General features: G+C 42.1%; 1 protein-coding gene and 1 long non-coding RNA gene across 3 annotated transcripts in view; one reads left to right on the top strand and one right to left on the bottom strand.

Annotated features, from left to right (window-relative positions):
* LOC111866065 (thrombospondin type-1 domain-containing protein 4) overlaps nt 1-26,237 on the bottom strand; it is a 645,883-nt gene that overhangs the window by 440,743 nt on the left and 178,903 nt on the right. For both annotated transcript variants that reach the window (XM_033752085.1, XM_023854611.2), the window contains one exon: nt 1,081-1,226. In XM_033752085.1, coding sequence (XP_033607976.1) covers nt 1,081-1,226 — 146 coding nt within the window. The remainder of the gene's footprint in view (nt 1-1,080; nt 1,227-26,237) is intronic.
* The window catches only part of LOC111866067, a 269,485-nt gene that overhangs the window by 239,224 nt on the left and 4,024 nt on the right, over nt 1-26,237 (top strand). The window lies entirely within an intron of this gene.

The raw sequence follows: 26,237 nt of genomic DNA on the forward strand, positions 1-26,237 counted from the left end.
AAATTTGCTGCCATAAAATCTAAATATTAAAATACTATACAGGCCTGAATGTTTTTATGTTGGTCTGTCACAAAAAAACCGGCTCGTGTGGTGTGTTGGAAAAGGGGTATTAAAACCGGTACCTTGACTTTAAGAGAGATTAAATAACCAGTTACTCTTCACCTAATACTGTTGGAGTTTTTCAGATAAGAAGTGTACGGCGAGCGGTCCACATAGCAAGTAAGGAAAAATTAGAAATGCATAAAACAATTCTGACTGAAGACCTAGACTCAAGACACCATCTCGGAGGTGTAGATGCAAATGTGATTAAAATGCTGCTAGAGATCGCAGAAAAATAACAGTCGAAGAACTTTTAATCTTCTTTCCCGTATACAAAATAGGTGATAACTTATTACTCAAAATAAAATTTTCACTAGATTAAGCAGCATTATTTCAACAGATTTTCTTCCAAGAGTTTACTTCTTGAGAATGTGACAATATTAAACATAAGGCGTAAGTTAGGAAATAAGAACAAACATATTTATTTAATGGCCTGCTAAATAAACCTAAAACAAAACCCCAGCGACTTAGTCACAAAATGTTCAAAAAATACCAGTAATCCAGGCTTACCTTACAAAGTATAGTTAGTGCCTCGTAACTTTAGCCGCGCGGAAAGGTAAACGCTGTTGTGGAGCACGAGAAGCTGTGACGTTCAGAGCTACCCCCGAGCGGAAAACATTGCCTACATAGACCAGGAGTAGATACCGCGGAATCGATACAGTGCGGTGCGATTGTCGGTGTGCCATGCCAGTGACACGAACACCACGTAATACAATCGCTATGACTGGTACGAACTAACAAGCAACACAACGTACTATACACCTGACCACAGTCCAAACTGGCAGTACCCTCGCTGACGTTAGCTGATGAGACTGCTCCCCAAGCTCCGCGGGAGATGGTATGACACCTCTACCACGGCTAGAGTTCCAAGGAACTAACAGTACTTACACGGTTAACTTAGAGCGGATATGAAGTGAAGTAAACAAGATGTACTCATGTGAGAATTTAATTTTGAAGGCAGCGGCTATGGAGAATACTCACTTTTGTTCTTGATTTTGACACTCTCTGGTCTGCATAGCAACTCCGCCCCCACAGGACCTTGTGCAAGGGCTCCAATGTGACCAAGATGCCCATGTTCCTACAACAGCAGAATTCTTCTTCATCCTCTGCTGAAACATCTGATGCACCTGGAACAGATGAAAGACAATTCCTTTAAGCCAGAGGTATCTAAAATATAGTCTGTCGCCCATAACAACACAAAATAATACTCAAGTTACTGAGGGAGATGAAAATTTCTTACTTTATATTACAAACAATAACAGTTTTTATTTCCTGTGCCTGTCACAGGGCATGAGCAGGTAGAGTGAGCCAACTCCACAGTTTTAATCAACTGGTTATTCGCTTTGAATTAAAGCAATTTCAATGTAATGAGATTTGATGTATGCAGGACTGTAATCTTCCGCATTAAGACTCCATGTAACCCCATATGCGATTAGTAACATTTCGGAGAAACGCCAACTCTGATAGCAGAGAAACTATGTTCCTCCGAAACTTTGGTAACCCCCTGGGAAACAAAATGTCGTAACTCAGAAGGCCACAATCTACACACCCTCAGGTAGCACGCCGTTCATTGATGGAATTATTGAGTTTCGTCTAATTCTACAGCTTACGTTGAAAATGAAACACTCTTTAAACATTGGTAGGCTTAAGGTTTTTATACATGGACTAAAGTACGTATATGTTAACATGGACTAAAGTAGATATTTATACGGAATATATACTTAAGAGAAACGAAGTAAACTTAATGTGTCCCTGTCGCCTTACTTAAGCACCATGCTATGAAAACGTCTGGTGGAGGGGAGGTATAGCGCCACATATTTTTAACCTCAGCTGTAGGTGAAGATGAGTGGTTAGTTCCACCACCCGGTCGCTTTACTCCCGGGGAAAGTGGGTGCCCATTTGGTTACAACTTGAGTTCGCCCCAGAGTCGTATGGACGGTGTGGAGAAAAACGTCATAAACATACCGGAAATAGAAAAACGGTTTCTTGGTCTTAAATTCCACAGGCCTATCGATGGGCTAATTGTATATATATGGCTCTACGGTCCTTTCGTTGGACCTTGGCCACTTTTTCAGTTTCTTAATCCAGTATATAGTCTGCAGGACTCCTCGGACGAGGGATCAGACCGTCGCAAGGCCGCTACCTACACGCAGAACGGAAATACAGACATGCATGCTTTGAGTGGGATTTAATCCACGATCCCAGCGTTCAAGCGAGCGAAGACAGTTCATGTCTAAAGGGGTCCATACACGTACGAGTCTGGGTCGCGAGTTCGACTCGGCTCGGGGTCCAATGAGCCAAACTCATCCGTGTGTGGGTCGCAAAATTGGGAGTCAGCTCATATGTGTGTCATGAAATTAATTCGAGCCCGGCTCCCGAGTCAAGCTCACCGAGCCGGACTCGCGAGCCAGACTAGTACGTGTATGGGTCCCTTTAGACCTCGCGGTCACTGTTATCGGCTGTGGCTGACTTGAGTGAATGCAATTATGAAAATCTGAGTTATATGCAGACGGGATTCCTGTACTTGTGAATGCACACAACAGTTCAAAGAAGTGCCTGATCCTCGGAGTATACGTGTACGTGTATGTTTGCAGTTGAAGATGCAATGGCAGAAGCCCTTGACTATGGCTGGAAGCTCCAGTGAACACAGGCACGATAACCTGCGCCTATCCGGAGGCGAATGCTCCATTACTCAACCAGGGAAGATGAAAATGGCAGGTTTCACAATACGCAGGATGTGAGATGTCACAGAACGATTGTACTTAAACCATTTTATTCAGCGATCAAATTATAGGGCGCTGCTTGACGTTGTGTAATCTTAGGGCTCTCATTTCCATCACTCTGGGCCACAAAGGTTAAAGAGCTGCATCACATAAGCTTGTAGCAGCGCGGTGAGAGAATTACATAATTATGCATTCTTTCAACAAAATATATGAAAAGTGTACACACAAGCCTATGAAAAACGGGATCCGTTTGGGTTCAAGAACCGTATTTTAACGTAAACTTATCGTGAAGATTCTCGCTAAATTTGTCAATACATTTCAATTTTGATTGATATAGTACAGTAACAAGAACGATAACAATGATGATGATGATGATGATGATGATGGTGATGACGACGATAACCATTTACGCGTTCGCTATGTAGGCCATATGTCACCAAATATTCAGCCGGGGAAAAATTCTTGCTCCCAAATAAAATTTAGGGAATAGTAAGATGCACAATTTATATCATCAAACACATATGTTCTACATATTGGTAAGTCAATTACAAATTTTAAAAATACATGCATACTTTGAAACACGGCTTCTTTTTGTAACTGCGTCATGAATAAAAAGATGAAAAGGTAAGGCAATCCCTTTAACAGGCCGTCAAGGGCCATACAGCTGTGATGGCGTCGAGGCTCCTACATTTTCTCTAGACAATCGGCTCACAGATGGCTGTGCGGTTGTCAGCCTTACGTGCCGGCCGCCCTTTACCCCCTGAAGTTATTTGTCACGTGACATATACCAACACGTGACAATATTGTACAAAATTACTTTTATATACGAGTATTTTAGAAATCAAAGGTAATTTTAATATTGTAATTTTGATGTTTGTTTACCAAATTATTTTATGGTTCCCAAATTTATCCTGCACAAATGTTGGAAACAATGGTAATGTAGCATAAAAATAAATTAGATGACAGTATATACAAAAGGCTAAATCTCACTAAATCACACCCCCAATACCACTGTGCTACAGCCCACATAAAGTCTTCAAATCACACGCTAAATCCTCATAGGCTGACTTCTTGTACTCTTCCCGTGGTTATCTCCTACCGAGAACTGACTCGTCCCTGAACCGAACAAATACTGTCAGCTATGTAACCGGGGAACGGACACGCATCACAGGAAACAGTGTCACGTGACCACCACCTACAGCTGCGTGACGCCACCGCGGACGCGGAAAACACAGTCTCCTCTATTGTTGCGTGTTGAAGCGTGCTTACAGAGCTGCTACTTGGCAACGCGTTGATCAAATCCGTTACAATATATAACAATAAGAGCTAAATATGGGTTTTATGTTGCAGCCACGCTTAGCGTCCTGTAAAATACACCGCTGTCAAAATTAAATTATTGTTCTTATTTGTGTTCGTATTGCTGAAGACTTATTTCCACATAAAATGTGAGGACCTTACTTTGATCTGGTATCCCAACTCACAAGTTAGTACAGACGCCATGCTTGTATCATTTACGGTAAAATGTTAAAGAACACACAGCTTTCTACGTCATGAAACACATGTCAAGTCGCTTGAAATTTCGTCGGGGGTTCAATACTTAATACAAGCACACATACGAATATATGGACACTGAAATTTTACTTATCAAATCATGGAAGTAGGATAAACAGAACAACCAATGGGATTATTTCAGCAGGAGCCAGGTACACAAAATACAAAATAGGCATCAGATTTATATAGAAGTATTCTCACGATTAATCCTACTTTCACACACACACACACACACACACACACACACACACATGCTAATTTCAGAGATATCATATGTGCTGGGCTTTTGTAGTCATAAATCTACAAATCTGTTATATGCTCAATCAATTTAATGATAATGGAAGCTATATTAATTACTATAAGTGATTTTCGCAGATTCAAGTNCTGTCAAGTTAGTCTTGGTGCTGGAGCTAATCGGACTTGTCAGCCGTAATTTTCCTTTGTTTCCATCGCGCCAGATCGTTCCTCTTTCCTGAGAGATTTATGAAGATCAATTATATACATGGTGCACTGTCCTAGAGAATCGTTGGGTTCCTTCTAGAAAAAATACACAATATGTAATAGGCAAAACGTTGTCTCGGCGCTTAAACACTACGCCCTGAATATATGAGTATACGTAAGAGTCGAGATAGAGTTTCTTACATTCTTAACTCTGCACTACGTGGGGATGAGTTACCAGCTTCGCACGCTGACCGCTTGGAAACGGCTACTGGTAACGGTTGGGTAGGTTTGGTGGGCTTCATAAACGGTCTGGTTGCTGTGGAGAGAAACATAACTTGCCCTTGCAGTGAATCGAAGTTCTATTCCTCAATCGTCCAGCCCATAGCCGAGAGTCTGTATCAACTGAGCTAACCCGGTTTCTGCTGTTGTATTGTATTAATGTGGTTAAACTAAAAGAGGAATCCAAAGACTAAAGGCAATTATGGTTTACCTCACAAGCAACGTTGGCAGCACTGAAGAAGGTAACGGATTTAAATACTATTAGCTTTCCATCACTGAGACCTACATCATTTCGTTACGGACACTACTGTAACACATTTTAAAATGGCTGCCCCAGCAGTAGGCTGCAGCAAAGAAGAAATACGATCTGTGATTCCAGGGTGTGAAGAATACTGAAGGTTATGGAAGAATGGCGGCTCGGTGTTGCGACAGCCCTATGGGGCAGCGGCACACCAGCAAAATTTGAACATGTAAAACTGCATCAGAAACAAGTATCAGTGATGGAAACAAGTGTGCACCCCAGACGGTTATGTAACATGATGCATTGATCAGTAAACCAAATTCATAGCGATTTTGAAAACAGGCGCTACTGCTCAGCTGTATGTGTTGATATAAGCCAAGCCTTCGATAAAGTTTGGCACACAGGTTTATTATTCAAACTTAAGTACGTTCTGCCACATCCAATGTATTCCCTATTGAAGTCTTATCTTACCGACAGTACTTTTTTAGTTAAATACGACGAAGCCTATACCGAATTACACCCTGTGTTATCCGGAGCTCCACGGGGAAGTATCCTTGGGCCTATGCTATACTCCATATATAGCGGCCTTCGTAGTCTAGGGATAACGTTTCCACCTCATGACTCAAGATGCGCGGGTTCAAAGCCGGCGGAGGTCGTGGAATTTTTAAGGGCGGAAAAATTCAGGGAACAAGTCCTCCGGGAGGGACTTTAAGCCGTGTGTCCCGTGTCGTAAAAAATCCTCATGTGTCTAGGAGATCTCTGAGCAAAATTAGGCAAAGTTTCCCGCCCAAGTAGTTTCCAGTTCCTCCGGCAGATGGAGAAGTATCGGAAACCACTGCCAGAGCGAGCACCAGTACTGGAAGGCATGGCGACTGGTCGAATATCAAAGGGGGATGCACAATAGACTACTAGTCGCGGTGCATGGGGAAACCCACCCCCTCCAAAAATAATAATAATAATAATAATACTCCATATATACGGCTGACTTGCCAGAAACCGGACAAACAATGCTTGCCACCTATGCCGAGGACACAACAATACTCGCGTATTGAAGCATCCCGGATACTACAAACACACTTAGACCAATGCGAAGAACGGCTACAGCGGTGGAGAATTAAGGCAAACGAAACTAAATCCGTGCACATCGCCTTCGCTTTGAGACACGGAACCTGCCCTCCGGTACTATTAAACAGAACATGCATACCACAAGAGGAATAAATCAAATATCTAGGCCTTCACCTGGACCGGTGGTTGACTTGGCGGACATATATTCTCGCCAAAGGAAACAACTGGACATTAAATTTAGTCAGATGTATTGTCTAATTGGCAGAAAGTCAGAACTGTCTACCGAAAATAAACTCCTAGTTTACAAGACAATACTGAAACCTATTTGGACTTACGGCGCACCATTATGGGGAACTGCAAGTACATCCAACATACAAATGTGGCAGAGATTCCAAAATAAAGTACTTCGCGCTATAGGCAATGCACCGTGGTACGTCCCAAACAGATTGCTACATGCCGATCTAGGCATACCCACAGTACGGGAAGAAACTACAAACATCAGCCGCAAATATAAAGACAAGATCACAGCACATCCAAATGAACTGGCAACCACATTATTAAACGATGCAGACGAGCCCAGACGACTCAAAAGGCATAAGCCAACCGACCTAACGGCGCGCTTCACATAAATGTAATACATACAGTAACAAAGTTACACTCGAAACAGATTCTGTTCTGACATGTTCTTTTATTATTATTAAAGCCTTAGATTAAGTCTTTCACAAGATGCACTTATAATCCTTAATATGGACCGATTGTACAAATAAACGGAGATATAAAAAAATGTAACATGGACAAAACGGAGTGCGGCAGTACGGAGCATCTCGGCGGCGGCTAACCGCGTTTGTACATGCACCAAATGCTTTGAAAACTGTAGGTTCTCTAGAAAAAGAATTATGATTAGTTCGTCAGACCTCATAATAATTTCTTTCTTTTAATTTGACATTTAGTCATGTACATGGACATCATATTGGAGGAAGGCCATAGAAACCCGCCAAAATGTATGTGATTTACGAATTGTTTGTGACGGTTGTCTACTGCTTCTGTGCTGACATCAGCTGCGCGCAGTCTCGGATTCGAAATATAATCAAAGAACAAACATTTCACCATTATGTTCTGTGTTGTCTTTTGAAGTTAAACTCCTAACAACGGATTGCACCAATTTCTAACAACTTCTCCCTCCGTGTCTAATTCGGATTAATAAGTCTACATGAATAAAAGAGAAAATGGATGGAAGAAAATTAAACAGAGGACAAAAGTTTGAAATTTTAGTGTTTATTTATGTCACATTTTTCGAATCACAGCGAAAATAGAGCTGCGATGAATGTGAGTCTGGGAGAGGAGTGACAAAACTACGCCAATGGTAATTGCGAAACATTAATTATATAGTCTGTCTTTAATTTATACCTTGCAATGGGCAGCACAGATATAGCATTACAATCAAGCAAATGAGTAAAGTTAGCTCCACAAAGTAGTCCTCTTTGAGCAGCTGATCAAGAAATTTGCTCTTTTTATGGAATCTAGATATTCATTATTGCGCGCACAAGAATCCACCACTGGATATTATCCTGAGCCGCATGGATTCCATGAAGATTCTCTCTCACACTTTACGACCCTTCCTAATGTCATAGTTCTACCTCCGTCCTGATTTCCCTTCTGATGTCCTCCCTTCAGGACATCTGACTACACTTTTAATGCAACTCTCAGCTCCCACGTGACTGCTACATATCCCCCTCAACTCACCTTTCTTTACCGCTTCAGTCTATTAACGGTCAATTTGGTGTCAAGTATAAAGCGTGAAGCGCCCAATAGACAAGTGTTTCAATCCTCCTGCTATTTCCTCTATTTTAAGGGGAGGTACTAATTTTCACACTTAGCTCAGACGGTACAGCGACGAACTGCATGCTGGGTTCCATTCCCTGGGGGTGCAACAGATTTTCTCTACTATACAGACTCCACAGCGGTGCTGAGGCCCATTCACCCTTCTACCCAATGGGTGCCAGGGTCTATTCACCCAACGGTAAAGCTTCCAGGGTGTGAAGCTGGCCACTCATGTCTGAGGTCACGAAGAGTCAAGCTGTAACTCCATTTCCCCACACGTCTTCATGGCGTCCTGCTTAATTAACTGGGAACAGGTACAACTTTACCTACATAATCAACACAAGGACTCCACTATGGACATCAATCGACGCTACATAACTTCAGCAGCTGATAGAGTGTTTTAAAATAAAGAACAACAGGGTAGCCTGAAGTACCCGTTTATTAACCCGATGGATCCTCAGTAAACTATCTGCCCATAACTTGACTAGCAGCAAGTTACTAGGCTCGCAACAATGCACTGCGCTCTGGTGAGTTGTTGTGAAGATAATTTCACTCGTGTTGCAGATAAGAGGTTACAAGTTCTGGGATGTGTCCAGCCACACCCAGAGAAGACAGAAAGTGTACGATTCTTGACTAGCACGCTGCTAGTGTCCGCAAGCTTCAGCAACAGCTGCACATGAGGAGCCTTCAGCTTACTTGCAGACTAGCGAATCTGCGCGTAGCCATGACAACCGTAACACGCAGTCAACAGTTCTCCTAAAGTCATTTACTGAGGCGAATGGTACGTAAGCATATCATATGTGCCTAATATCAGAATTAACAGAAAGCTGATCCTCTCTTCACTTCACTGATTTATTTTACACTTTCCGGGCCACTGACAGCATCGTCACATAAGCAACAAATAGATAAATAAAATTCACAATTAAAGAATGCGGAAGATATTTCCGAGGCTTCCTGCAAATTTTCATAACAACCTTATATTTTACGGTGAGGAGTTCTTAACCCCAAGCCCAACCCCCAAGCTGGAGGACCACCCCCTGTCGGCCGTCTACGACTGCTTATTCAATATATTCACAACTACCGTCCAAACTTGGAGGCGTCTCCTTTGTCTGCAACCTGAGGACGCGCCTTGCAGTTGTGACAAGGGACCCACCTAACACACAATTTTTAATAGACGCTATTAAGAAGGTTGGTCTAGAAGTAAACACAGACAAAGCTAAGTATATGTTGCTGTCTCGTCACCAAAATGCAGGGCAAAATCAGGACATAAAGACAGGTAACAGATGTTTTGAAAATGTGGCACAGCTCAGATAATTGGGAACGACTACAACAAATCAAAACCTGATTCAGGAGGAAAATAATAGGAGACTGAACTCGGGTAGTGCTTGCTACCATTCAGTCCAGAACCTTTTGTCTTCACGTCTGCTGTCACAAACATAAAAATTAGAATATACAAAACTATAATTTTGCCTGTGGCTATGTATGGGTGTGAAACTTGGTATCTGACATAAAGGAAGGAACATAGACTGAGGGTATTTGAGAACAGGGTTTCAAGCAGAATATTTGGATCGAAGAGAGATGAAGTGACAGGAGGTTGGAGAAAACTGCATAATGAGGAGCTTCATAACTTGTACGCTTCTCCAAGTATAATTAGAATGATCAAGTCAAGGAGGATGATGTGGGCAGGGTATGTAGCACGAATGGGGGAGAAGAGGAATGCATATAGGATATTGGTGGGAAAGCCAGAAGGAAAGAGACAGCTGGGAAGACCAAGACGTAGGTGGGTGGACAATGATGAAATATATCTTAGAGAGATAGAATGGGGTGGTAAGGATTGGATTGATCTGGCTCATGATAGGAACCACTGGAGGGTTCTTGTGAATGCGGTAATGAACCTTCGGGTTACATAAAATGCTGGGAAGCTCTTGAGTAGCTGCAGAATTGGCGGCTTCTCATGAAGGGCTCAGCTTCATGAGTGAGTGAGAGTGAGTGAGAGTGAGAGTGACTGTGAGTGAGTGAATGAATGTGAGCGAGTGTGAGTGAGAGTGTGTGAGTGTGAGTGAGTGAGTGAGTGAGTGAGTGAGTGAGTGAGGGCAGATACGTATTTCCAAATAACTGGCAATCACCATCAACTTTTTTTTACGTCTCTTTACTATTTTCTATTATATCTCTCACTGCATATCCATTTTCGTCTCTCTTAAACCTTGCTCCGTCTTAACATCACCTAACTGATGCCAAGGTCTCTTTTTCAGCCTTTCGTTCCTTCCATTTTAACATTTTTGTACTTCACATTCTTCCTTCTATAATCTCCTCCTTTTATGTACTTACTGTTTCACCATTATCCTCTTCTTAAAGACAAGGCCCATTTTCACTTATCTGTCTTTCGTTACCTATCCACTTTCGCCTCTTAATTCCCTTCCTGTATTCACTTCTTTGTCATTTTTACCTCTTCTTATAGGTAAGACCTTCTCTGCTTATTCCCCTACTTGCCACTCTCTCTATATTCAACCTTTCAGTTAATTTTCTTCTCCATTTCAGAATTATCTTCGTCTTTGTTTATTTTACCGAAGTCCCGATAAGGTCATCGGATTTTTTTTTCAATTTACCTAATCCTTCCAGCCGCACTATGGCCCTGGGATCGACTCAGCCTCTAACAGAAATGAGTACCAGGAATATTCTTGGAATGTTCTTGGGCATAAAGGGCTGCCGGCGCGTAGGGCTGACAACCTTGCCGCCATCTGTGAGCCGATTGTCTAGAAAATGTGGGAACCTCAACATCTCACAACCCTATGGGTTTCCATGGCCTGTTACAGGGATACCTTTACTTACCTACTTATTCTTTAATATGTTACAAGTAACCCATATCTGACACTGCTTTTCCCCGTTTTCTGAGGCGGCGCATGCCTTATGAAGGGTATGCATTCTTTTTATTGCCAGTGGTGGGACTAAGTCCCTTGTACTGCGGCCACTTCTGGCCTATTGTACCAGCCCCAGATGATAGGTGAGGGTGATTGTGGAGCAATTGGTGGAATGAAGATTGGCAGGGGAAACCGAATTACTCGGAGAAAACCTGCCCCAGCGCCACTTTGTCCACCACAAATCTCACTTGACCAGACCCGGGATCGAACCCAGACCGCCGCGGTGGGAAGCCAGCGACTAACCGCTTGAGCTATGGTGCGGCCCAAGGTATGCATTAACGAATGCCAATAAATCTATGTTCATGCCTTGAACCTGGCATTAATTACTAATTGCTAATTAATTACTAATCCTACCGATCTCCTTTCAGTAGGCAGACTGCAGCCTTGTTTAACTGTCGTTACATGTCCTTATACTCCATATGAAATTAGAGTTTTTGAAACATGAGTAAGCAACTGGGTAAACAAGAAATTCTGTCAAAAACTAACCGCCCACTTTCTCTTGATACGACATGTACCGCATAAAAAACGAAGCGTTCTACAATTCTTCTATTGCTGCTTATGCTTATATTGCCACGGTAACATTTTTGCTGAGCTGTTGCCTAGCAAAGATAGAGCGATACACAGTCAGTCATGCAGACTGATGAAAGGGATTTATGAAGTACGCCGTTGAGATGGGCTCAGGTGCTACAATATACTTATAAACTTTGTTAAAACTTGGTTCAGGTATTCAAAAGCTGAATAGGGAGTTTCACATACACACAGAAAGCATGGGGATCTCGTAAGGGAAGTAGGAAATGAGAGTATATATAAAATTTCACTCGGAGAATATCAGAGAACCGCAAGGAAGACCGATCTCAGAAAAACTAACTCTGAAAGTACGGTCGGGACTAAGCTTTCTCAGGACAGAGTCCAAAGGCAGACATTTGTGAAGACTGTAATGGACTTTCGGGTTATACGAACCCGGGGAACGTCTTGACCAGCTTTTTTTTCAAGGAACGTACCATGACACAAAAAACAAACATACTGGAGTAACCTCTTATTTGACAGCTGAATCCAACACATCACACTGAACCGTAAATGGATGAAGTCTTAGTGCAATGAGTTATGCCTTGGCTCGAAACCGAGAGTAATTTTATGGAAGGTTATAGCCAAAGGCACGGGGAGGTAGAGCGTTGCAAATCAACTCAGACATATATATATATATACTCGTGTATATATATATATATATATATTACCTAATAATGGGCTGTCTGCCTCGCACTTTCGTTGCCAAGAAGTACAGCGGCGTGACTGATGCACAGAAGATTGAACATTTGGCAAGATGAATGAAGTCTTTTTAAAATTATTTTCTGACATATTATCCAGCATGTTATACACTGATCCCTCATCACTCAGCTTATCGTCTGCAACGCGTTTCCAACAAAAAGGAGGCGAGAAAGAGACTTATAAAAGAATATGAAAGACAAGCAGCAAGGTACAGAAGACAGAAAGGAATAAAGAAATATAAGAAAAGGCGGGAAAGAGAGTAAAAACTAACGGCGAAATAAGGGGATGGCAAGAAAGAGAACAAGAAACAAGGACGCAGATATTCAGATCTAAACGGAAGCGAAGTGGGATAGGATACGAAGATGTGAACAGAAAATACGGGAAACTAGACACGAAATAATAATTACACGTACAAATAAAATGTGACATAGTTTTCAGTAAAGAGAAACATTCCTTCGTCCATTATGGAACAGATACCCCATGCGATAAAACCAAATACTTTTGTCGGGTTCGAATCCAGGCGAGTTTAATACACAGCAGAAATATAGGACATGGAGCAAGAAACGCCCTAAAAATACAAATGAATGTCAAGTTTCCTCCACCCAACAGAACTTTTGACCCTTTTGTAGGAGGCTTGTATCCAACTTCCGCCTCCCAAGGTCACACCGGTCCGAAGGCGTAGGCCACTTCTGACACCAGAACAACTTCCGTCCGCAAATTACATCCACGGGATGCTGGCTGGCGCTGTTGTCAGTAACAGATCATCAACTCACCAGGAGGGATAATGAATAATTAGGAGGAATGTAGGCTGCAGTATAATGAACGCAGAGCATTGTTCGTGGTAACGAAGAAGCACGGATTGGCCAATCAATTTACCGCTTTCCATTGTCAGAGATGGAGGAAGGTTCCATGCTTCATTGTGTGCTGATACTGACTTCCTCCTATAATAGGATCACCAAACAACAGCTAAAAGGCATGTTCCAATTTGGATATAAACACTGCACTGCATAGAAACGAATTATTTTGTCTCTTCATATGTTTTAAATATATATATATTTATGAACCCTTGTTTCTAGAAAACTAAGATTAACGGCCGTGGGGATCCGTTGCGCTGACCACGTGACATCCGCTCTCCGCAAAATTTGGCACTAACTTCGCCGACAAGAGACGGTCGCTTGGTCGCTATAGTTCGCTCGCGGACTACAGCCCACGGAGTTATTATTGTTAAGCATTTATGAAGCAAGAGAAGCAAAAGTAATCAAATCAAGCAAGAATTACACAGAAAAAGATCTTTAACATTTATACCGTTCACCTAATATTGTAACAAGAAGTTCTGGGAAGAACTAATGGCCTACTTTCCTTTGTACTCTACTCTTCTGACAGGAGCAGAAAGAATTAGGGGGGACACACAAACACACAGGCTGCCTAGCCACAATAAGGGGGACACAGAGACACAGACAGAGAGGTGATCTGAAATTAGGGGTACGCAGACACACAGTGGTCTCATGAGCCTCCTTTCATTTTCTAAATAAGGAAAGCAGGATAGAAGAGTAAAATTATCCCTGTGCTATGCCATGAAGATGTATGGGAGAGCGGAAATACAGCTCCGTCTTTCTTGATCTCGGCACCAGACGAAGAAGAGTGGTCATTTTTACGCCTCGGCAGCTTTACCCCCGGCGAAGGAGCTCCAAGTACCTACCGAATAGGAGACTGGTCTGGACGCTGTGAAGTAAAAAACGTCCCTTGCCTGTGCCGGGAATCGAACCCTGGCCGTCCAGCTGGTAGCTCGCCGTTATGAATTCTGAGCTACCTTGCTTCAGGGTGACTAAGCATACATAAATATTAAAATTACTAGCTTCAGTGATGTTACGATGTGTGATTTTATCGATAGGTACAAAGATTTGCTCAAACCTCATGCTTCAGTTTTTAAGGTAGAAATATTGAGGCTCATCAGCCAAGCCACACGACATCCCAGCTCAAACACAGTAACAGTCAGTCGGGCCGTGGAGACTATAAGTCCCACATACACGAATATGGCAGTACAATTCAAGAGAAGAAAATATCAGACGGTTTGGGCGTGGGAAATTCTGGTTAATATTCAGATGGATATACCCATTGCTAGGCAACGACTCGGTAAACACATTCCCGCACGAGCCAACACGCTCAAGATTAGGACGTTCATTGCTAGGCAATGAATAAGTAAGCACGCCTCCTTAACAACAGAAGCTGTGTTTCCCATGTGGTCCGTGCCAAGAGGTTATAAAAGAGAAGACGCGACCGAGTAGAGACGAGTAGTAGAGTAGTCAGAAGTGAAGAGTATAGTTTCGAGATGCCAGCTCGCCCGGATATGAGGAATTGAACTGAGTCGAGTCCACGAAATTGGCAGTTGCAGAGTAATTGCAAGAAAGGGATTAGACTGTGAACAGAAGACTTCATGTGTGATTTGAATTTACAGTGAGACTGACAAATCCAGCGTCCGACTAATGGAGACTGAGAACCCTAGTACGTGTGTAACGGTGAACTGTAAAATGTGTAGACCAGCGATAACGCTGTATTACCTGTAATTCCGTTTACTATGTGCTTAAGGTGTGAATAAATCCAATCCTCTAATCCAAACCCCGTCTTATAAACGACCCCTACATGTGACAATACTATAAGAAAGCTTCAGGATTGTTGGTAGCCCAAGCGGGATCAGAGCCGCTATCCCGCCGCACAGGAGCTGAAGGGTTGAGGCTAGTTTAGGTTATGACCACACACTAATTATTGTGATGTGAAAAATGAAACATGATAATACCAGTAGGATTGTGTGTTGTGTATACCACTATCAGTTGTCAAAACAAGTAAGTGTCAAAATGACAGAAAATGGTGTATGTATTTCTCATTCATGTGAAGAAGGGTAACAGGCTGCATCTGTGGACAGGAGCAGCTAGTGCTCCTGGTACAGATAAGTCAAGGAGAATGAAATGAGCGGTGTATGTATGGGGAAAATTAGTGGTCGGACAACCTCAAGGGAAGAGGTCCCTTGTTAGATCTAGACGTAAATATAAGAAAAATATCGAAATAAACTTTCGAGAATTAGCATGAGGACGGGATTAATCGGGCTCAGGACGAGCCCAATGTGAACACGGTAATGAACCTCTCGGATTTTTATAGGCAGAGAAATTCTGGTTCACATTTGTTTACATACAATTTTCCGTCAATAACACAAACGTTTATTTCTTCATTCACATTTGCTTCCGCCATTAACACAACATGTTTCGGCACCAAGCGGCCAACCTCAGGTGTTCCATCCTGCCAAACCTGCTACACTGCGCTGAGTATTGTCCATTCCACACGCGCGTGGTGCCGAAACATGTGTTAATAGCGAAGGCAAAAGTGAGTGAAGAAATAAACAGTTGCATTATTGACGGAAAATTGTATGTAAACAAGGCTGAATATTGTAATGCAACAGGATACTTAAATACAAGATTGTAAATTCTTGTTCGATTGAATATCTAAAATTTGAAAGTAAACCACATACCATAAGGCTAATTTAGAGAATACAGTTCAGCTAAAGTGCCTCGACATGAGGATACAATATTGTAGCTGTATTTATGTGATCTTGTTCGTGTGTGTCTTTTAAGGAGACACACAGAAAGGCCGGAACACGACTGTAAGACATAAGAGATAAATTGTGTAAATGTTCGACTGCTGGGCGCTCTTAATAGTTTAACCAAACTGGATGAGGCTTCCTACGGCTGCCACTTTGTCGGCAACAACAAGATATTCTTCACGAGTTACGATAATGCATTAGAGGCTGCTACAGTGTTTATGCGCCAGCAAATGACCTCACTCACCCGGCGCTTCAAAGTGCTTTTTTTTTAATATCATTGCTTCACTCGATGTGGGTGAAGAGATCTGCTTAAGAGCCCGAGTCGTTGGGAAGAAATGTCATTTTTAAGAGAGCAGAGCTATGAGGCAGGCAGACTTCTTTAATCTACTCAATTGGTAAGGGCACCCGGGCAAAGACTCTTCATCCGGTGGTTCCCACATCCAACGATTGATATAGGAGCAACATAATTTCATTTCACACAGACATTTAGCGTAGGAGACATCTCTATTTTCCGCTTTGACACGGACAAAGGGAAAATGGGAGTATCTCAGTTGTATCAGGAGAGATGAATAACTAGTAGCGTGTCTTTGCACCATCTGTCAGTATCGGCAAATGATACTTCTAAGAGGGGGAAGCGTAAATATTTTCTAAATGTTTTCTCGTGTATTACTGGCCTTGAAATGTATTCATCTCTCACACAGATCTATTGTAAAGCCAGCAGCACTAAAGAGGAGACGGCATAGCGACGGGCTAGTGGCTGGACGGTCCGGCTTCGATTATTGGCACGGCAAGATTTTTCTCTTCTCTGCAGCATCCAGACCGCCTCTGGAGCCCACCCAGCCTCCTGTCCGAAGGCTATCGCCGGTTCTTTCGCCGGGGTCAAATTGGCCGGGGCGTAAACCTGACCACTCACCTCCGTATAATGAATGCCCAGATTAAGAAAAGTGGAGCTATACTTCCATTCCCCCATATGCCTTCATGGCAGAGTACTGAAGTCATTTAGCACAGGAACATATTTATCTTTTTAAAGCACTAAAGTCATCTGTAGAATCAGAGCCGGTTCTCACGGGCTCTTCGCTTGCGGATTTCTTATTTTTCCTTCTACCCTGAAGATGGAGGCGATACGTTCCTCCAAAACGTCGGTTAACACCACATCTGAACGGTGCCACATCCCAGAAGACTGCTTTCTTCATAGTCACCGCCGTGAAAACCTCAAATCTTACAACCACCAAAGCATTTTGTTTTCCATTTTTCTCATGAAACATTGCTTTAAATTGCTGATTACTTTCTCCCTCTCGGAGTTACTGGGTTAGAACAATCAAAGAAAGAAACAAAGTTGGAAAGAAAGAACATTCACCCACCAACCAATAACAGGGAATCTTCACGTTTCATGCAGTGAGTGAAATGAGAACCAGTAAATGTAGGCTACAAGACTGCAGACAACAGAACTTTTATTGATAATTATGTTTCTTCTATTCCCAGCGTAATATTTTCCGGAAAAATTGCGCCGCTAAACTCATTCACTCGTGGAGCTGAGCCCTCCACTGGTCCATATCCTGAGCCAGATCAAACCAATCCATATCATCCCATCCTATATCTCTAAGATCCATTTTAATATTGTCCACCCACCTACGCCTTGGTCTTCCCATAGGTCTCTTTTCATCTGCCTTTCCCACCAATATCCTACATGCATTCCTCTTCTCCCATATTTATGCACATGCCCTACCCACCTCATCTTCCTTGACTTGATCATTCTAATTATACTCGGAGAAGAGTAAAGCAAGAGATCTCTCTTCATGGCCTCTTTCAATGAGACAGATCTGCGCAGATGGAATGTTTATAAAGGCCAGAACTTCGAGTATATACACGATCAGCTGTACTGTCTTTATACAATAATGCAAAATTACCTGCGTTCATGCAAATTATTTTGCCTGTTTCATTTTTTTTTTCAAAAAGCAGTTTCATTCTGAATTTCTCCTTACAGAACAGCCACCTGCTGCAATGATGGTGTCTATAAACAGAATATGGTACAGTCAGTTCCAAATGATGTTTCCAAAGTGTAAAATCAGCATAAAGAAATAAAAGGATTGTAAGAAGCCTTGCGTTTTACTTCTGTCCTGAAGACAGAGGCAGCAAATTCCTCACAAACATTTGTAAACACTTAACAGATTATATGATGCCATAACCGAGATAGCCACAATCTAAATGTTCATCAGCAGTCAAAACCTCACACGTCATATCAACCTGGAGATATCATCTCTTATAAGGGTTATTCCGACTAGCTTCTGTGGGGCTATTGCTACTGGAAACGCTGTGAACCAGGCCTGATGGTTGCAATACCAATTGACTTTTACAGAAATTTAAGCTTAACACACGACAGTCTATGATGAACTGTATCCGTGGCGTAGGCCCACCATTCAGCTGGTGCAGAAATTCCATTTTTTTATTAATATTTATAGGGGCTTATACTTTTAATTCTCGTCCAGAGCGGTAATTATAGAGACGGTTAATTAGGTGGAAAGTTAGTTAAGACATTGACATTTAATCAGTTTGTTAGACATTTAGTTTACTGGTCAGTAATTTTATCTTTGAGAAAGTTTATTTGGCAGTTACCTACTTACTGATTCAGTGAGGTAGCTATTTGGTTACTTACTTAAACTGTTAAAGAACGGTAACTTAACAAGGAATTTAAAAGAAAGAAACACGCAGTTTTAATGCATTAGTTCTTCTACATATTATTTAAAAATGTATTTCATGTTTGGCAATGTCACTCTCGCTGGCTACAGATACAATTGCTGTTTGTTATCATAATCGTACAAAACCAAAATAAATAAATAAAATAATAATACTGGGAAAACTGCAGAGTTTTTAACGTTAAAGGAGTTGGCACCTGTGCTTTGTAGGGTTAATGCAAAACAATACGAGTATCAACTCTTCGAACCGTCCTAAAGTGAAGAAGCAGGAGTTCATATGATCCTTCAGTAGAGCTTATTTGGCGCCCATCGTATTCAGAAGAAATGTAGGCAGTTTTATGATATTCGTAACTATAATTTCAACCAACATAGTTTTCGCTGCCTGCGAATTAGTTTGTTTTTATGGCTTCCAATGAACTCACATTAGAAAATATAAACACGAATGAGCTTAAGTTCATTATTCGTACGCCGCTTCTAAAGTATCTAATTTACAGCAGCTACTTCGTGGCCACGGCGCTCTCGTCGCCCAACGGAATGAAACCCGGGATCCGTCCCACTCACTTCTGACAACAGGATCCATAATTTTACGGTTCAACCAATTTAACCATTATTACAGCTGGTTCCCACGTAGGGGCTGAGCACCCTATGATGCTATGTTGATTTGAAACTTAATTAGCTCTTCATGAATGTGTGTTCACGGTATCAGTATCTATTCATGTTGTTCCCGCTTAGAACAGGCAACATCCGTTAAACATGGGTTCGAATCCCACTTGAGGCATCGATGTCTCTGTGTCTGTGTTGCTGTGTGTGTAGGTAGCGGTCTTGCGTCGGGCTGATCCCCCGTCGAAGGAGTCCTACCGTCTGTATAAAAATGAGTACGAAACTGAAGAAGAGGCCAGGGCCCAACAAAGGGCTCTAGAGCCACCGACCGACCGACCGACCGACCGACCGACCGACCGACCCAAAACCGTGGTTGGCAAGATCAGCACCTTATGGGCAACAAACCGTCGCTTGTACGTTACCATGACGTAACTAACCTCTTCGTTCTTTACTGCACACGAAATAACATAACCTCAGACAAGAAATGCTAGTACGAGACAGACGAACGGCGTTTAAACTTTTTGAGAGCTCGAAAACTGGGGCGTCGTCATAACTGAGGTGGTTAGTCGCTGGCTTCCCACCTGGGCGGGCCGGGTTCGATCCCAGGTGAATTCATGTGGGATTTGTGGTGGACTAAGTGACGTTGGGGCACGTTTTTTCCGAGCACTTCGATTTCCCCTGCTCCACGCTCATCATCTATCATGAGTGGGTAACGTGGACTCGTCTGAACCCACCTAAAGAAACTTGGAAACTTGTTCCAAATGCCACTGCAGGCCTGGTCCCAGCATGTGTGACTTTCTTGGTGCGGAAACCATCGAATATTTTTGTGTGTCCGAAAGTTAAGAACTGTGAATAAATAAAACCGCTTGCTGCGTTTAGAAACCTGATTACAAGTGGACAACCCATTAGCTAATAATAAATGTTGTCTACCAGCAATAATTTTCCTTTTATTCGCCTTCAAAAAAAGGAAGTTTCTGCGCCCCATTCTGTATATGTGACAATGCAGTCAGCGAAGCGCCGCGGAGACAGCCATTGCTAGGCAGCGGGTCGGTAATTTGGTCTTCAAACTACACACAATAGCAGTAAATTGCTGTTGGCTCTCGCCATCATAGTCATGTCGTATCGTAGAAAAATAGGCTATTGGTTCTTCCCAGAACTTCTTGTTTTTTACTTCATTACGCACATACAGTAAAGTTTCTTTCTACCTCTATTAAATGCTCAAACTGTAGTGAAAGGAAAGCAGGCAGTAAGTTCATTCCAGATCACTAGGAACGCAAATTCACGTAGCTCTATATATGTATATTCGTGTTTCCTTGGTCCTTTGCGATCCATTCGCTACTAGAAATGTGATTCTGAAGTTAAATGTGTAAACAGAATGGGCTGCAGTCAATACAATATCCCATTTTTGTTTTGCAGTTTATTTGAATACGCAGACAGCAGGTCATACCAAAGCATATAGCTGTAGCTACTGCTCTCTGCATTCCAAGCCATTCACCTGCTCTGAAGATGGTGGCGATACGTTCCTCCGAAACGTCGGCCAAAACGAAGAATACACGGCGCCTAAACCAAGAAGACGACTTTCTTCATAGTCATCGCCGTGAAAACCTCAAAACGTACAAACATCCGTCTCATTGCATATTCTTACCTAACCACGAATCATGCACCCGTCATAACACTGTGGTCTTTTGGCCTGTGACACGCATGTTCTGGTAAGTGGTTACCAACGCTTAAAAGACTACACAGTGCCACAACCTAAAAGATTACAATCTAAATACCCACAGCCGTGAATACATCACACGTTTGCCTGGTTTTACTCAGTTTCTCCAAGAAAATGCCGGGTAATGAACAAGACTCAGTCTGCAGTAAAGCATCGCTTACACACGATAACATTTGTATGGAGACTGGAGAAGCATTTTCCTTCTAACACTTGCAGACCTTAAGTTGCAACACTCAAGCAGGTCTGCGCCTGTGATGAATCGATCGGTCTATTCTGAAGAAAATCTCATCAGATTGTACCCTCTTATCATGCACAGCGCCTATTATGCTCGTATAGTTGCTCGTCTGCTTTGAAGTGGCTTCTTTATGAGAGGACACAGTTGTTAGCTCTCCTTCAAAAGATCATCCCTCTATTTAACTTGAGTGATCGACATTCAGTCCTTGCACAAGACGGCAGGATACATCTTGGCTTATTTACGGCGCATTCAACAGACCCATCTAAGTTACATAGCGTCGAATGATAAGTGATTATTGATGGATGAACTGGAAAGGGTGACCAAATTGAAGGCACTATCTAAGAAGGGACATGACGAACCTCGATGTGGATAATCAGTGTCTGGGCAGATTTGAAACTGGAACCTCCCGAATACGAAGCAGAAGTGCTATCCATTCGACTGCAATGTTCAGACTGAGACATGTCTGTAAGGAGTGGATAAATGGGGGCAAGTAAAAGAATTAAGATTACTGTATTATTAATATTCGACAAAATAATTACACAGCAGTTACACATATATTTTCTTTCTTTATCGCCTTTCCTTTCAGTCCATTCAGTTTAATTCTCCACGAGTTTCCTGACTCTAAGCGAATTTTATAGTAAGCCACTAAACTTGATATTCGTTTCTGATGCACTTTTATCAGTTCAGGTTCTTCGGTTATCCCGAATAAACTGACTCATCTGCTCCGTAACGTCGATGACTAGCCCTCCTCTGGATGTTTCCTCCCATTCTTGAACTTGCCACTGCTCCATAGAGCTGTGTGTAACGGGCTGATCCCCCGTCCAATGAGTCCTACTGACTGTGTATAGATTAAGAAACTCAAAAAGCCGCCAAGTTTCGAAGGGCTGTAGAGCCACAGAGAGAGAGAGAGAGAATGGAGCAGCTACTATCAGTATTATCACTACTGAAGAGAGAACGAAATCAGCATGTATCAGTGAAGGAAATTTGTCACCTTCCTCAGTGCTGTCACCAGGACTTTGCACTGTGTAAGCTAAAATGTTAGGATAGCGGCACCTCCAGTCAAGTTGGCTCTGGCTTAATGTCGAAGGACCCGTTTCGAAACTCGGCCGGGATACCGATTATTCTGACTGATTGGTTCCGGGATAGTACACTAAATTACGTCACGACCACTTCCTTTTGAGCCTTTCCAATTCACTATATTTTCACTGGTTTCCAGTCATTTGCCGCTATATAGTGTGAGAAACTGAGGGCGTCATTACATAGAATTCAATTTATTATTATTTATGTGCCGAGTCAACAGCCGCAAGGCCAATTACAGACACAGCACAGTGCAGACAAAAGTAATTACATTATGGACAAACATTAGATAAAGTCAAAGACAAATTACAGGCAAGCACTGGAGGAAAACATAATAATTCAGACAAGTAAACAAACAAACAAACAAACAAACAATAATAATAATTTCATCAACATAAACCAATAATTCACACAAGTAAACAAACAAATAAAATAATGAAGAAAGCAGTCTTCTGGGATTTGGCACCGTGTATATGTGGTGTTAACCGACGTTTCGGAGGAACGTATCGCCTCCATCTTCAGGGTAGAAGGAAAAATCCGCAAGCGAAGAGACCGTGAGAACCGGTAAAAGCAGACTATAGACTGCTTTCTTCATAGTCACCGCCGTGAAAGCCTCAAACCTTACAAATATAATAATAATAATAATAATAATAATAACCTGTGAGGTAAACTAAAACTGCCTTTTCTTCTTGTGGAGGTACAGGTGGAATCTGTGAAATGAAACAAAATCTCAACTGGGCACTTACATTATACTGCAATTACACTGGACAAGGATTATTTCCAGAGGTACATTTTGCTCGAAACAGGACTGCACAGCCTTGCAATTGCTGACGTAATTCAGCGAACTGAGCTGCTGGGAAAATCAGTGCTGACATGACAGTTAAACCATTCAATTGTTTAAAGATTAATTTATATTGTAATGGCTGCAGCGATTGAGTGCTGACGTCCGAACAGTTAATGGCCTATGATTTGTACACGCCACGCTGTACGTGGGAGCGAATGAGCGCCCAGTATCACATGTAAGAACAGTAAGGAAGAGCCCGAGTGGGGAGACCAGAAACGGATTGTGGCTCACATGGCCGGCCTGATTTAATAGTTTACTGTACGCGAGTCTCCAATGAAGATAGATGCACGAGGTTAGTTTAGTAACATTCAAATGCCGTACATATAACTTCTTCAGAATATGTGTTCTTTGAAACTCTGCACGTCCCCTGACCTCAGTGCCCATCTGTGCACATGAACATTACATAAATTTGTTTTCCTTAGGCATTACAATAAATAAGCTCATGTCAAACAGTATAGAGTTAATAAATATTTCCCCTCCTGATTCTGTATTTCAGCATCCTGTTGCAATTGTTCACATTAGCGTCCATTTGGCTATATCCGTCTAAATTGCAACACTTGTTTAACAAGGTCTTGTTTGAATATCTGTAATAAAACACCTGAAGATGGGCCTTTAAGGGCGAAACATGTAGTGTTAAGTGTTAAAGAATATATTGAAGTGTAAAACAAGTGCTGCAATCTAGACGGATATAGACAAATGGACACTAATTTCCCCTCCTATTTTAGGTTATGCTCAATAAAGCACGTATTTAAAATAAAACTTGATGATATGAACGAAAATTACTTTTATGTCATGTACTAATTATCTGAGTAATAAACTGTTTGAGAAAATTATTACAATTCTATTTTATCTTATACTGACACGGACCAAAATTAAGCAAGGCCTATTATAGGACAGATTTTAGTGTAAATTCCAGGTACCGGATTTGGTAGAAATGTCTCCACCAGTTTCAGATGTAAAACATGGCATATAAACGGACATAGCGTCCTTATCCTATGTCCGTTGTATGCACGCAGTACCAGGAACGCATAACAGAATATCAACTTTAAATTGATAGAAACGCTTCGTTAATATTTTGTCACGTATCCTGGTTGCGTGGCTAATGATTAATGGGTTCTGGATTAGATGAATCGATTTACTGGATACTCACCAGTCGTAACTACAAATAATTATAACACTTAAAAAGACTGCTTGAACAATAACAAATAAATTAAAGTCTTCAACACTTCAACTCTGGGATGCTCCTGGAACGAATTCGGTGATTTAAGTCCGTACCAAGTCCAAGTCCGTAAATAAAGAATTCCGTATCTCTGCAATCCCGCATTTAATTAATTCGAGTCTCATGTTACGACCGACGGTCAGTAGGCCAATCTTTCTTGGAATAAAGCACCCATTTGGGGCTTAAAATCAGACTTTTATTACTGTCAGACAGTTGCGGGTTTGTTGATGTAGGGCGCTGTAGGGGTCTGTCGTTTACAATTGTTGCTGGCCCTCGCCAGCGCAGTCATTCTCGGCTCCTAGTCCCGTGGGACTAACGACCATATTTTACTGTCTCAAATTTGATATTTCCCTTTCCGTCGCACCCTGCGACTCGCAGGGCTACGGTGGAGGCATTCGAACCCACCTCCACACGGGAGTTAATTAATTAATCTGGCAAACTTTCCTGTTATAATATTTCGGCTAACCTTGTAGAATTCACCTACTTCAACAGTACAGTAATTGCATTCTTAGCCGTTACTGTGCTTTGAACGGTTCGTCGCCGTGGATATCGGCTCTCAGTCAGTTCAAATTACACAAGTACAAGTAACCACCGCTCTATCGCTAATCCACACTCTGCAGTTCACCACAGCACATACTAAGTATTCTCAGTTTGCTGTGTCTTCACCATTTGTTGTCTGGTAACGGCTTCCAAAGGAGGACTTTCCCCTTACTCTGGGTCCCCGCACTATCCCCGTGCCTCAGCTACCAGAATGTAACAGCAACATCTCACGAGGACTGAACCGCAGTTCTCTGACTGCTCACCAACCAACTCATCTTACTGCACTGAGCCCGGTCGGTCCAATAATACAGCCTCGGGCAGACCACATAGAAAGCATTGCTTCCAACAGTACTTCCACTGTTGAGCAAGGGTCGCTGTCTAGCAACGGATCTATATGCCACACTATCTTTTATGTACATATACAGTATGTATAACAAGAGGCTGTTCGTCTATGTATGTATGTGTCTTCTCTGACCATAATGTGTAGGTTATGACGTTTTCACCCCATGGCAGATTTCGCGCTCTGAACAAAGCGTTTTTTTTTTCCTTGACACTACAGCCCCAGTGGGCCTAGGCCTACCTCCATGAACTCCGTTCACTTCGGTTTCGAAGCCGAGACGTCCAGGCCAAAGCCTATCGCTATATCGACTGAGCTACCCTGACTCCCAATTCGAAAATCAAATCTTACGTAAATTATTATGGTCAATGGCAATACCTATGTTCTACGACGATTCAAAGGTTGAACGTTAACAAAGAACAAATTTATTTCTTCAGAACAGTTGCAGGTTAAAAAAGCGGATCATAAACATAAAGAAAATATTAGGAAAGCGCTGCTTATAATAGGTCTTTACAAATAACAGTATCCTAGCAAAGATTTAGGAAAAATGCCTGAGACATGAATCCTGGAGCTGCTCTATCAGTATGAACCTGAAGGCTGAATGAGCCAAGGACATAATCCTTTGTGATGGAAGGAACGAAATGATTAACCCTTTAGAGACTGAACTTGTTCTAAATATACAAAATTCAGTTCGTACCTCATGGGAAACATGTTACTGCTCCGTCACAAGGGTGAAGTGATTAATGCTCTTTAGGGAAACATTCTAGAACCATAGAAACACACGAACAGGCTCTATGGACAGAATGGCAAAGCACATGCTATATACAAACACTACTTGTATAGTAACCAATGAGATTTTAACGATCTAGCCCTAATAATGACAACGATGAAAACTACAGCGTTCTAGGTTCTTACCAATATAGTGTTGGAGGAGGTTATTAACGCTTCGAAGGAACACGTTACTTCCATCTTCATGGTC

The sequence above is a fragment of the Cryptotermes secundus genome, unplaced genomic scaffold (genome assembly GCF_002891405.2).
Source record: "Cryptotermes secundus unplaced genomic scaffold, Csec_1.0 scaffold318, whole genome shotgun sequence".
NCBI lineage: Eukaryota > Metazoa > Arthropoda > Insecta > Blattodea > Kalotermitidae > Cryptotermes > Cryptotermes secundus.